The sequence below is a fragment of the Panicum hallii genome, chromosome 3, assembly GCF_002211085.1.
Source record: "Panicum hallii strain FIL2 chromosome 3, PHallii_v3.1, whole genome shotgun sequence".
In the NCBI taxonomy this organism is placed as follows: Eukaryota; Viridiplantae; Streptophyta; class Magnoliopsida; order Poales; family Poaceae; genus Panicum; species Panicum hallii.
This window is the reverse complement of record NC_038044.1, coordinates 53,731,239-53,744,562: the sequence shown is the minus strand read 5'-3', so window position 1 is coordinate 53,744,562 and position 13,324 is coordinate 53,731,239. Positions and strand designations below refer to the sequence as shown.

Genomic DNA, 13,324 nt, shown 5'->3' with positions numbered 1-13,324 from the left:
TTTTTACAGCTCAAACTAAACTAATCTCAACAACCAAAAAGTTCTCCACCACCAAGGCAAGGCCTTATTACCACGCGCATGAACAAAAGTGTGATGTCCATCATTTATGGAAATAGCAAAGAATTTATTCTTAAAGGATGCAAATTGGTGACCCTTAGGTGCATCTCCAACCCTTCTAACTCTTTTTAATTCAAATATTTATATCGACCTAAACATATTAGTCGTACCAGCTTTGATGCACATACACTCGGTCTCTTTGTTCACTTTTGTCTTCCTCATAAAAAATTAAGCTTTGTGTACGTACATTATGATAAAGCTGTTTTAAAAAAATATGTATCAATCTAAACATATTTTTCCGAAACACAATACAGATGCAGATACTCAATTAAAATGCACGCACACTCACAACTATAAATACACAAACGTAATCTGAATCTTATGAGAACCACTAAGAGACCGAGCCGGCATATCTCAAGATTGACCAAATCATTATAGACGACTTACTTGTCACGTTGCCTACCACTAAAACAATAGTGTAGATTAAATTTTAGAATAAATTTAGGAAAATGTGAGTACTACAAGGAAACTTACCAGCCGTAAACATAATTCGTTTTATATCCTCACCTAATGTTTTAAATTATGTCCATTTCTAATTATCAATTGTACAATTGAAAAGAATTCGAAACATTCAACTGAATCCGAAATCCAACTTAGCGTTGAAAGTTTTATTATATTCGGTTGGGATTTTGATTTCCATGGTATAATTCTGGATCCAAGTACTTACTACAAGGCAGCCAAAAATGTACACTGACCTAAAATTAATTTATTTTAAAAATCTTCCTGCCTATTATTTAAAGATTTGTCCATTTCTATTCATCTTGATTTATCATAGATGACAAAGATCTGTTACCGTTACTATGGACCGCTTTAATTTTCTTCAACATTGTTCATGAAATATTCCAGAAGAGGACAACAGAACTTAAAAAAAATTAATATGGTTCGTGGATAGGTCGGTATTATTATCAGATTCGTGCCTTCAAAGAAGAGAATTTTACTAGAACACGAGTCAATTGCTCCATCTGAAAGTGATCGCTCTAATACGAAACTGCAGATAACTTCGATTCTCAGCAAAATATCAACACATACGACCGTCTGCTTGACAGACACTCCATTTATAGAAAACAACCCAGACACCAGAACCTGCCTCTCCAGCGCTGGCATATCCTAAATGGCAAGTGGTGTGGCTGATTGCTACACAAATGACAGTGATGGCCTCATCACTACTGATGTATGAACAAGTGGCCTCCAAGCTCAATGGTGCTTATCTATTTGGTTATTCCTAAGCATCTCGACCACGAAAGCTTCCTATTATGCCATCAACTAGAAGGTACAGACTAGGGTTTTTTGTTAATTCTGGATCAGCTAGGTCAGTGAGCATGCAGAGGCCAACCTAGAGCATTGGATGAGCAGGTCGTGTGGATGTGACCATATAAGGAAGGAAGACAGTAGGATCTCCCATCTGATAGGCTTATAGCTTTGCATTTTGTTGACATTGCTGTTCGCACATGGAGCTCGTTGTCATCAAAATACGTTGTTTGACAGAAAAAATCAGCTACTTGCTCGCCGCAGACAAATAGGTAATGTGCCCAATTTTTCAGAATTTGGTTGGGACTTGGGAGGACTGACTGACAGCATGGACTGTGAAATTGTAAATCCTTGGAGCAGGTTTTACATGGTCGGACTGATCCCTTTCAAGACGGTGAGCAGAGTCCAAGCATAAATCCCCTCAAGACATTTTAGTGGTCCTTGCCATGTCTCTAAAAGCCTAGAAGGGCTTGTAGGAACTTTGGTAGGTAGGAGGACATTGTGAATCAACGAGGTACTCGCAACACGGCAACAGTAAAATTATTGCCATGGTTTGCAGTAAAAATTATTTGGTAGGCAGTCTTTTGCAAATTGGAAATCTCTTGGAGGCCCGTGTCGAAGCGAAAGAATCAACCAAAAACATTTTGAAAAATCTCAAAAGAAAAAATATACTGTATTGCATTATCGGTGTTTGCTCCATTTTGATTACATGGGTCGAAGAGCAGAAAAGCGCAGGTGTGATTTTATATGAGAAGCAATTATTCACACACTTCCTCCTAAGAGGTGTAAAGTAACCCTCAATCTACTTACAGAGAAGAACCAGAACAGAGCAAAAAAGAATCTCATAGGGCCACAAGCAGTTGGGCTTTTTTTTTGTATGGGTGCAGGGAACATTAAATTGCCAAAAATGGTGCCTTTTCGGGCCTTCAGTGCACTTTCCTTTTGTTGGCCAGATGAGGGAAGGCACCAAGGATGTTGTGTGCCCTCAGATCCTGCCTTGTCAGGATCCCCACAATTGGAGAGATCTGAATGAACAAGATGAAAGAAATTCAGCAAAAAGTACTATGAAAAAGAGAGGACCCCCAATCCACAAAAGTTTGAACTGAAGAATATCACCATTATTGCTACAAATAATAGTTGCTATTTTAAGAGAAAAGAATGACCAAACTTTAAATTTTCTTTTCACTGACCTCGAGTCCTTGGAACTTTGGGATGATGAGCATGTGCCGGAGCGCGCAGGTGCGGAAGAGCACGACGGCCTTGGCCACGGACATGGTCTCCACGACGGTGTAGGGCGTGGTGTTGGTGAACGGGTGGAGGTCAATGTACATGTCCAGCTCCTCCGGCGACAGCTGCACCTCGTCGACGCTGCCGGCCTTCTCGGCGAGCTCCGTCGACGAGAACTTCTCCCTTGCCTCCCACTCCTCCGTCCTCCTCTTCTCCGCCAGGAACCACCGCTTCCTGAGCACGGCCATGAGGTGGTTCCGGAGCACCAGCCCATGCAGCTCCGACACGCCGGGCCGCGGCCGGTCCAGCACCGGGAACCCGTTGTGCGCCGTGGAGCGCAGCACCTCGACGATGGTGGACACCTTCTCGACGACCTGGAGCGTGACGGCGCGCGGCTTGGCGGCGGCGAGCTCGCCGACGGTGAGGTCCTTCATCCACGTCTCCGGCTTGGGTTCGAGGAACGGCAGCCCCTTGAGGTCGAGGATGATCTCGTAGATGCTGGGGTTGAAGGCGTCGCCGACGGTCTTGGCGATGAGCAGCACGAACATGGTGATGGGGAGGAGGAGGAGATTGTTGGTGAGCTCGAGGAAGATGACGCAGAGCGAGACGGTCATCCGCATGGACCCCGACATGAGCGCGGCGGCGCCGAGCACGGCGTAGAGGCCGTGGTCGATGTGGACGAAGCGCGCGAGCATGAGCGCGGTGATGCGGCCGTAGGCCGAGCCCATGAGGATGATGGGCAGGAAGAGCCCCGAGGGGACGGCGATGCCGAAGGTGAAGAGCCCCAGCACGCAGTAGATGGCGAAGAAGATGAGCAGCGAGTCGAGGCGGAACTCGCCGGCGGTGCCCGTCGAGAAGATGTTGCGGGTGGCGTCGGTGTTGGTGGCGTGCAGCAGCGACGCCAGGTCGTTGTAGAAGCCGTCGGGGCAGTTGAACTGCTTGAAGTTGCCGGACTTGCCCACCGTCGGGCAGGCGGCGCCGTGCACGGCGTCGCAGGGCGTGCACGGCACGGCGAACGGGAGGAGGTAGAGCCCCGCGGAGGTGAAGACGGAGACGGCGAGGGCGAGCACCAGCTTCGCGAGGCGGCCCTTGGCGTTGATGAGGTTGTAGAGGCGGAGCACCTGGTGGAGGACGTGGTTGTAGAGCGCGCCGAGGAGGCCGCCGAGGACGCCGACGAGCGTGACGGGGAGGAGGTCGCCGACGTGGTAGCGGACGGTGACGTCGCTGACGTCGAAGAGGATGAGGCCGCCCTCTCCGAACATGCCGCACCGCCCGTTGCGGCACACCTCGATGAAGCCGCGGAGGACGACGACGACGGTGGCCGTGCTGAAGAAGGTGCGCCACAGCAGCGCGCTCCGCCACCACGTCGCCACCTCCTCCAGCGCGAACAGCACGCCGCCGACGGGGGCGCGGAACGCCGCGCACACCCCGGACGACGCGCCGCAGGTGATGAGGTCGCGCCGGTCGCGGTCGTTGTTGAAGTAGCGCAGCCACCGCCAGCGGAGCCGCCACCGGCCCTCGCCGCCCTGGCTGAGGAGGTTGGCGAGGCACGCGCCGATGTGAACCAGAGGGCCCTCCTTGCCGAGATCCATTCCCGACGACACGGCGCCGATGCTGCCGATGATCTGCAGCAGCATTCCTTTTTTCTTGTCAGTATCAACTAAAAAAATGAAAAAAAAACAAAGAAGAGAGCTAGTAGAAAAGTTCGTGCCTTGACGATGAGCTGCGGCGCGCCGAACATGTTGGGCGTGTCGACGCCGTTGAGGTAGGCCTTGATCTCGGGGATGCCGGGCCCGGCGGCGGTGGGGGCGAAGACGACGCAGAGCACGGCGGCGACGAAGGTGAGGCCGAAGTTGATGCCGGCGAAGTAGAGGAAGCCCGCCCAGTAGCGCTTCTCGCGGACGAGGGTGACCATCTGGAGCATCTTGAGGCCGGTGATGTTCTCGATGGCGAGGTTGATGAGCGACGCAATGATGCCGGTGAGGAGGCCGACGAGGAACGCCATGGCCCACTTGAGGAAGATGTACTGAAGCACCTCCACGTTGGACCGGCTCCGCCAGTCGTGCTTGAACAGATCATTCTCGATGATCCTGCAAGAACACCACGATTCAAGAACAATCTGAGATGGATGCAAGAACAGAGCAGCAACAATTTGAGAGATGCAAGAACAGAGCAGAGTGATTAGCATGAAGCTGCGAACACAATGCTTACTCGTAGTCGAGGCTCTCGATGTGGGAGACCTTGGCGCCGACGATGGCGAGGTGGCTGGCCGTCAGGGTGGTGCTCCGCTTCAGCAGCGGCTGCTCCAGGGAGCTGATGCCGCCGCCGCCGCCGGTGCTCTCCGGGTCCTCCGGATCCTCCACGCCGTCCTCGTTCTTACGCTCCAGCTCCGGCGCCGGACCGGGCTCCCGCGCCGGCTCGCCGGCGGCCCTCGGGCTCCGCTCTTCCTCCATGGCTTCCCTGCGAGAGAGAGACAGGGACAGAGCTCTGTGGCCTCTCTCTCTCTCTCTCTCTCTCTCTCTCTCTCTCTCTCTCTCTCTCTCTCTCTCTCTCTGCTCCCTGAGGCAAGGAGGTGTGGTGTCAGGGAGGATGGACAATTGGAGGGGGACCGTCTGAATCCCTCCCTTATCTATGAAGGCTGGGCCTTGGCAACTTGCAAGGATAGATGGGCAGCAACTACTGCTGGTGACCCATTGGCAGCCTGCCTGATGAGGTCTCTCCTTTCAGAGGACTACATTCATATAGGGCAAAAGGTTTTGGCATGTTCTTGCTTGCTTGCACTCTTTTTGTTTGAAACTTTAGACTCGCCTTGTGGTAGTAGCTAGTCCTCACATGCATCTTCCTCTTTTTCAAGTACTATGAGCTGTTTTTGTTACATGATGAAGAAAATTCAGCAGTTTAATACTGATTTGTCCATGTAAATGGGACAATAATTGCCTTTTTATGCCGTGAGTTCACATGGCGAGGTGATTGAAAAAGTCTGATGGCCTGATCCCTAGCCTGAGGGGGTGAGGCGCCTCTTGGGAGGTCACTTAAGGTGATCAGAGCTAGCCAGTGCAATGAACACAGCTCATCCGGTCTCTCTCTTTTGTGGCCACTTGCTTCTCTTTCAACCCTCTCCTTGTCTTTTTCTTTTTGAACTATGGATTATTGATGGAGCCACCTCAAGAAGGGTGCAAACACAAAGGCGTAAAAGGTTGGCCGTGTCTACGCAGCGCTGAACTTTCCTCGGGTTTTGGATCAAGTTCAGTCGGCCAGAGTGGCACCCGAGGGCATTTTGGTCATTTTCCCTAGTCTCTGGCATCATCCAGGGCACTGCTGAAACCAAACCAAAACAAATAGCACGGTTGAGGGAGCTATGGAATTTTCGTGGAGAATAAGAAAGGCAATTAAGTTAATTATAGTCGAGCGGGACTCGAATCCGGATAGGCTCGGTTTCTTAGCAGTCGCGCTACTCGTTCGGTGAACAACGAGCAATTTTAATATGATTTGTGCTAACTGCCTGAGACAACATAATCTTTGAACAGGGGAATGGGACATGCTGATGCGTTTATGCAGAGATGCCTACAGTTCTGGGAAGATAAGAACGGGTCCCTGTCGCGGAATTTCATATGTTTGGAAAGTTACCGATCCATTTCTTCAAATGTGAGCTGCATTCCGCTTGTGATTCTTTTGGTGGTGCACTCACTGCAGGTGTGTTTGATGCACTTTTGGTCTCTGGAAGGGCCTTGTTTTTCATGGTATCCAATGGGCACTGCCTGCCTGCACTGTCCAGAAAATATCCATGTTCATCTCCAACCTGTCTCCTGCTAGGTGTCAAGGTGCACTGACATTAGCTAGCCATGGTCAAACAGAGGTTGTTTGTCTTGGTTGTCAGTTACCATGTTTGGTTATTTTACATTTTTTATTGCTCTATATGTAGAATTAACACTGCTTACTGAGATCAGTGTGTGGTTATGGGATGAGACCCCTTTTATCCTTGAGATGTGAAAGGGTCTTTTTTTCCATAGTATTTTGAACACTGAAATTTGTTGGAGTCTTATCATTCAATCTAATATGTATTCTTCCAATAACTTCATCATTCTAGTGAATTGCATTTCAACAATAAACTTTGGCGTTAGATTATAGTTTCTGTTTTTTCAATAAAGTGGTCAGTTTGTATATGCAACCAAAAACAGCATTACTATACTGTTTCAGTGAATATGTCAACGTTATAAAAGAAGTCTAATAGATGTTTGAGTAAATAAACATGGTAAAATCTTAAATTATTGTAGAACCACAAGAGTTTGCAATGCTAAAGGACAATAGCTTCAAGGGCCAGATTGTACCTTTTCAACTTTTCATCAACTTAAAAGTATATGCGCCATACGATTATCTTGATGCTTTTCGAAGCTGAATTGGACAAATTCAGATTGCCCCATGCTAGCGCCAGAGCGAAGAGGCAATAATTTGTTTATGAATGAGTATTGTATCATTGAACTGTTCTGCAAACAATAATTAGGTAAGTTTGTTGGAAGAAGCATTCAGTAAAAAAAAAAATCTTCAGTCAACAAGTTTTCCCCACAAGTATTTTTGAAGAATTGTCAGCTTAACTGAAGGGTGATTGATTGAAGATTATAAGAACAAAATTGATCGAGGGGAAGAGTTGGAATAAATAACTAGTGGTCAAGCAGTGGTTAATGATGTAGTTAGTGGTTGCTAATGATGGATTAACACAAATCCATCCGGAAGGGGCTGTGTCCTCCCTTAACGGACAGGCCCGGAACGTGGCCTTGGCAGTCAAAATCCATACAGAATTTAGGTTTTACATGATAATAAAATGATATGATGTACTTTTGTGCTTAATCCAAAATAGGTACAAAATAATTATCTAAATAACTCGAACCCCGCTACAAGTCTAAGAACTTCTTAAGCTAGAAATCAGATCTAAAAACTATCGGAGCTGGAGCTGTACCAAATAGGTCATGGCGCATATGATTTGAGACAACATGATCCGATGAAATAGGATATACCGATGCTTTTCAGCAACGATGCTCACGGTCATATTAGGGCGATAAGAACGCAGGAGTATAGGATGCTTGAAAATAATTCGTGGGCCCTGTCGAGGAATTTCATATGTGTGCTTGGAAAGTTACTGATGCATTCTTCAAATGTAAGTTGCATTCAGCTTGTGATTCTTTTTGGTGCACTGCATGGTGTGATGCATGCATGCACTTTTGGTCTCCGCGAGGGCCTCGTTTCATGGTATCCAACGGACGACACTTCCTGCTCTGTCCAGAAAAATAGCCTCACGTCAATGCTCATCTGGATCCTGTTTCCTGTTAGGTGTCAAGGTTCACATGTCTTATATGACGCTAGAATTTCACGGGAACTACTGAAAAAACTCTGTGGTTTCAGTGTTAGAAACATAGCCCTTTGGTTGGAGAATATAATTATACAACTGATTATCACGGGGCGATATGGAAATTTTTCTAGGCCCCTTTAAATTAGGCTGGCCCTATGGTAAGTGAAGCCGGCAGGAAGACTACTTCATTTATCCTTATATATTTAACCTGCTCCTTATCATACAAACAACCACAGTTTTTGTGGAGCAGATAAAAAAAATTAAGCTCACAGAATGGAACGGGCAAAGTACTGTGGTAATTTACAAAGGGGAAAAAACACCAGTCTGGCCATTCAAACTAATGTGTTATCTTCCAATATAATAATTTCGTTGTTTTCAGAAATTATATTCTAACAACAAACTTTGAGTGGTACCAAATAAAGCTAAGTGAGCAGTTTATATGCCAACAAAATCAACGCTAAACAATTTAAGGTTTGAAATGATTAACTATGTTGTTTCAATGAGTATTTCAAGTTATATTAAAAATTATATAAGCTTTTAGTAAACATAAAAGCATCTTAAGTTATTGTTGAATTGTAACTGTTTGTGCTGCGAAAGGACCTTTAGCTTAATGGGTCACTTTAATCGTTTTCAACTTTCATCGGAAGTATGCATGTAATATAAATCTTGATATTTTGTAATTAAATTCAAAAAATGAGATTGCCTCATGGTATTATGCCACACCGAAGAGACAATGATTCATAAGGAGTATTGAATCTTTTGAACTATTCTTGTATAAGCTTCTGATTGTAGACTCTGCACTATTATACTAATGAACCTATTGGTGTAATGAATATATCTGTGGTATGATTACATCTTGATGTTTCTTGAAACACAGGATAGAGAAAGTCAGCCTCATGTTTGGGGGAGAGGGAAGAGGCAATAATTCATTTAACAATAAAGTGGTCAGCTTATACATGTCAAGGAAAACAGCGCCAATTGCTATTATTTTTAAAAGATTTAAAATAACTATGATGTTTCAATGAGTATTTCAACATCAGTTAAAAATATATTAGATGTTTATAGTAAACGTGGAAAACTCTTAGATTATTTGTCAACCACAACAGTTTGCAATGCGAAAGGGCGACAGCTCAAGGGGCCAGATTATACTTTTCAACTTTTTGTAAAAAATATATTTGTCATATGATTATCTTGATGTTTTCTGAACTAAATTGTTAAAATGAGATTGCCTCTGCTAGCACCAGAGCGAAGAGGCAATAATTTGTTTATGAATGAGTTTTGAATCTTTGAACTATTCTGGTTAGCTTCTGATAGTAGATCTAGTATTATTATACTAATGAACAGAGACTCTTGTGTCATAAACATATGTGAGGTATGATTATCCTGATGTTTTTGGAAACAATAACTAGGCGAGTTTGACTCATGTTTGGGCCACAGGGAAGAGGCAATAATTCATCTAACAATTAGTGTTATTGAATCTTTGGACTGTTCTGGAATGAGCTTCTAATTGTATCCTTATTATTATTTGCAACACTATTCTTTGTATCTGCTAAAAACCTTAGCAGCGCTGCTTAGCACCAAATCATATGTGTCTTCAGGAATCAGCAAGAGCCAACATAAGATCCATTTGTAGACACAATGCAATGATTCTGAATATTTTATTTTCTTGTATCTCATTCTTATTGAACTGAATTTGTTATGAATATTATTCTGTTTTTAGTGCAGAAAGGAAACTCATTCATTCAACTTGAGCACTTTGAAAGGCGCATAAACACCGTCCTTTGCGCAGGCCAAAACCTTAGAGACAATAAGAAAATAGCAACAGACCTCAAACTTCTTTGTAACGGTGAAATCGTCGTTGTCGCCTTTTCAATATATTTTCGCATTTTGAAAGCTCTGTCACACTGGCGGAGCCAGTCATCGGCCAGCCTGGGCCGCGGCCCCCCCTTGCCCTTTGCAAATTTCTATAGATATAATAAGTACGAGCAGATTTAGCCCACAAACACACACACGTAGCAGCAGGGGACTGCACCAGATCGTGTCCAGATCAGATCGGCCCATGAAGTAAATAAGCAGCAGCAGGCCAGCAGGCCAAGTATCACGAGATCAGCCCATGAAGCAGATAACAAGCAAGCCAGGAAACAATAGCACCCACGCGGCGGGAGTCCAGAGAGGCAGAGACGTTTTGCCTTCCATTGCAAGCTTCGCTCTGGTCGGTTCCCAAAACGCAAGCAGCACGAGCGGCGAGGGCATACGCGGAGACGCCGCCAGAGAGGCCGAAGCGGCCAGGCGCAGACCGGATTTGGCAGCTTCACTCCATCCTCGGCTGAGTCGGCTCCTTCTTCATCGCATTTGGCAGCTGTATTCTGAATTGCTGATCTAATCCAGAGGCCAGAGCTACGAAGGTACAGATAGCAGTTTAATCTAAATTTTTCTCTACTCCATTTAGATTTTTAGGGTGCCTTGTTCAGTTCCCCTGTTTCAAATTAGTATGTTTTTCTGTAGATAACAATGCATATACAACAGAAAGGAATTAATTCATTTTTCAAAAGGAAAAGGGATGAATCAAACATTGAGAATGAGCAAGTGCAAGTCCAAGTGGAAGAGCCACCTCGTGATGCTGATCAATCTCCCCTTCCCCTGATTGAGGCCGAACATCATCATAGGCAAGAGGAACAGCAGCCTATTCCTGTTTTATTTCGCGGAATTGAGTTCTTAGAGAGGGACCCTGCATTGCGTCCACAAATATGGGAGTATCCAAGCAATCAACAGAATGAAGTTCAGCGAGCATATTTGAAGTTAGGTCCGATGCAACCAAAATTGAAGAATTATAAAGCTTTTGGTCCTCAGGGACATCAACGCCGTTTCCAATACCATTGGTTCAGTGAGTTTCCATCTTGGTTAGAATATTCAGAGAGTAGTGGCAAGGCATATTGTCTTCTTTGTTTCCTCTGCAGCAAAAATATAAAGAAAAGGGGTGGTTTTGATGCCTTCACAATACAGGGATTCAACAATTGGAAAAAAGTTCATGATAGAAAAAATTGTGCATTCTTGGTTCATATAGGATCTGATCCTTGCTCGGAACACAACAACTCAGCTAAGGAATGCCAAGCTTTGTTGAATAATCTGAATCATATAGATAATATTATGGAGGTAGCAAGTAATCAAGAGAGGGAAAAAAATCGTCTACGTTTGAGAACATCAATTGCTGTTGTTAAGTGGTTGACCTTTCAAGCTTGTTCTCTTAGAGCTCATGATGAGAAACTTGAATCAAAAAATAGAGGAAATTTTATTGAATTGATTAAACTTCTTGCAGAATTTAATCCTGAAATTGCTGCCGTTGTCTTGGAAAATGCTCCTCAATGTGCCAAGTACACGTCACCTGATATTCAAAAGGAAATTTTAAGTATTTTTGCATTGAAAATCAGGAAGCATATTCGTGAAGAAATTGGTGATCAAAAGTTCTCTATTATTGTAGATGAGACATGTGACATTTCAAAGCGAGAACAAATGGCAATTGTTCTGAGATTTGTTGATATTGATGGTGTTTTACAAGAAAGATTCTTTGACTTGGTACATGTGAGGAACACAAAAGCTCTAACGCTGAAAGCGGAGATATGCTATGTATTGTCTACCTATGGTTTTGATGTGCAGAACCTTCGAGGTCAAGGTTATGATGGTGCTAGTAATATGAGGGGGGAGTTGAATGGACTGCAAGCACTTGTTCTTAAAGAATGCCCTTATGCTTATTATGTCCATTGCTATGCACATCGTTTACAACTTGCTTTGGTTGCTGCAGCAAAGGATGTTGTTCCTGTTACTCAGTTTTTTCAGAAGTTACTCTTTATTGTGAACACAGTTGACTCGTCAGCAAAGCGGCATGATGAGCTTCATGATGCCCAAGTGGTTGAACTTGCACGGTTGTTGGCTGTTGATGAGCTTGAGACAGGTCAAGGGGCAAATCAAATCCGCTCACTAAAACGTCCAGGAGACACTAGGTGGGGTTCACACTTAGGTTCAATTTCGAGCCTTATGGACATGTTTAATCCAGTAAGTACAGTTTTGCAAAATTTAGCTGCTGACTCAACAGCTGGTACAAATCGTGCTGATGGGGATACTTCTTTCAACTACATGATATCTTTTGAGTTTGTATTTATTCTATGTCTCATGAGAGAAATATTGGAGATCACCGAACAACTTGGTCAAGCTCTCCAAAAGAAATCACAGGACATAGTAAATGCTATCCGTCTTGTGCAAACAACAAAAATTCTTCTTGAGAAAATGAGATCAGATGATGGTTGGGAAACTTTTATTTGCAAGGTTATGGAGTTCTGTGTGGACCATGATATTGATATCCCGAACATGGATGAAACATACATTTTACGTGGTGGCCGTGCTCGTCGTCAACCTAATCATTTTACCACAGATCATTTCTTTAGAGTGGAGGTATTTCGGGCAACACTTGATACTCAGTTGGCTGAACTAAATCTGAAGTTTAATGAGAAGGTGATTGGTCTTTGATCCATTTGTGTCACATTGGTTCCAAAAAATGGTTTTGCATCTTTCCAATCTAGTGAGATTTGTAAGATGGTTGAGAAGTACTATCCAGCTGATTTTAACCAACAAGAAATAATTGGATTGGAGTACCAATTAAACCATTTTGTTGTGGAGGCTTCTAGAAGTGATGACCTCAAAAGAATTGCAACTTTAGCCGAGCTTTGCAAATGTCTTGTTAACACAGGACGTCATAGAGTCTTCAACTTGGTTGATCGGTTACTTCGGTTGCTTGTCACTCTTCCGGTTTCAACTGCTACTGCTGAGCGTGCTTTTTCTACCTTGAAGATCATTAAAACAAGGCTACGCAACAGAATGGAAGATGACTTTCTCGCTAATAGCATGCTAGTGAATATAGAAGCTGAAATTCTTGGGGACTACAATTATGAAGACATAATTCATGATTTTATTGATGTGAAGAAACGAAAAGTACACTTTTGAAGTTTATGTACTGCCAACTTAAAGTAAGTTCGATCTTTTGAACACTCTTTATGTATTGCTGAACAATAGTAAGCTTAATTAATATAGTGATTGTGGTTCTTGTAGCTCTATTTCTTTGCGAACTTTCTCTGTGCTCATTGTCATTGGCCCCTGCTGTTGTTTGTGTCTGGCTCCGCCACTGCTCTGTCACGCCGATTTATATCGCAACATCTATCCTTTATTTGCTCGAAACATCTAGAAATGTTTGAATGCCACGTTGTGGTTTGTGGAAATAAGGGCAAGAAGACGAGCTTTTACCAACAACAAAAGCAGGTGGTTTGGGCGCTGGGGGTCCCCATGGCCACTAGCAAGAATCCATCATTCGGCAGCATGCGTCCAAAACAGACTCTGTCG

General features: G+C 44.3%; 2 protein-coding genes across 2 annotated transcripts; one reads left to right on the top strand and one right to left on the bottom strand.

Moving 5' to 3' along the window:
• Nucleotides 1-2,017: 2,017 nt before the first annotated feature.
• On the bottom strand, nucleotides 2,018-5,579 carry LOC112886243 (chloride channel protein CLC-a-like). The gene is made up of 4 exons (XM_025952072.1): nucleotides 4,804-5,579; nucleotides 4,304-4,682; nucleotides 2,556-4,217; nucleotides 2,018-2,390 (listed from the first exon to the last, which is right to left on the bottom strand). The coding sequence occupies exons 1-4, from the start codon at nucleotides 5,043-5,045 to the stop codon at nucleotides 2,292-2,294; spliced, it is 2,382 nt and encodes a 793-aa protein (XP_025807857.1). The 5' UTR covers nucleotides 5,046-5,579; the 3' UTR covers nucleotides 2,018-2,291.
• A 5,320-nt stretch (nucleotides 5,580-10,899) lies between these two features.
• LOC112884298 (zinc finger MYM-type protein 1-like) lies at nucleotides 10,900-13,041 on the top strand. The gene is made up of 2 exons (XM_025949677.1): nucleotides 10,900-12,442; nucleotides 12,779-13,041. Exons 1-2 carry the CDS (start codon nucleotides 11,084-11,086, stop codon nucleotides 12,929-12,931), a joined length of 1,512 nt encoding a protein of 503 aa, XP_025805462.1. The 5' UTR covers nucleotides 10,900-11,083; the 3' UTR covers nucleotides 12,932-13,041.
• Nucleotides 13,042-13,324: the final 283 nt, after the last annotated feature.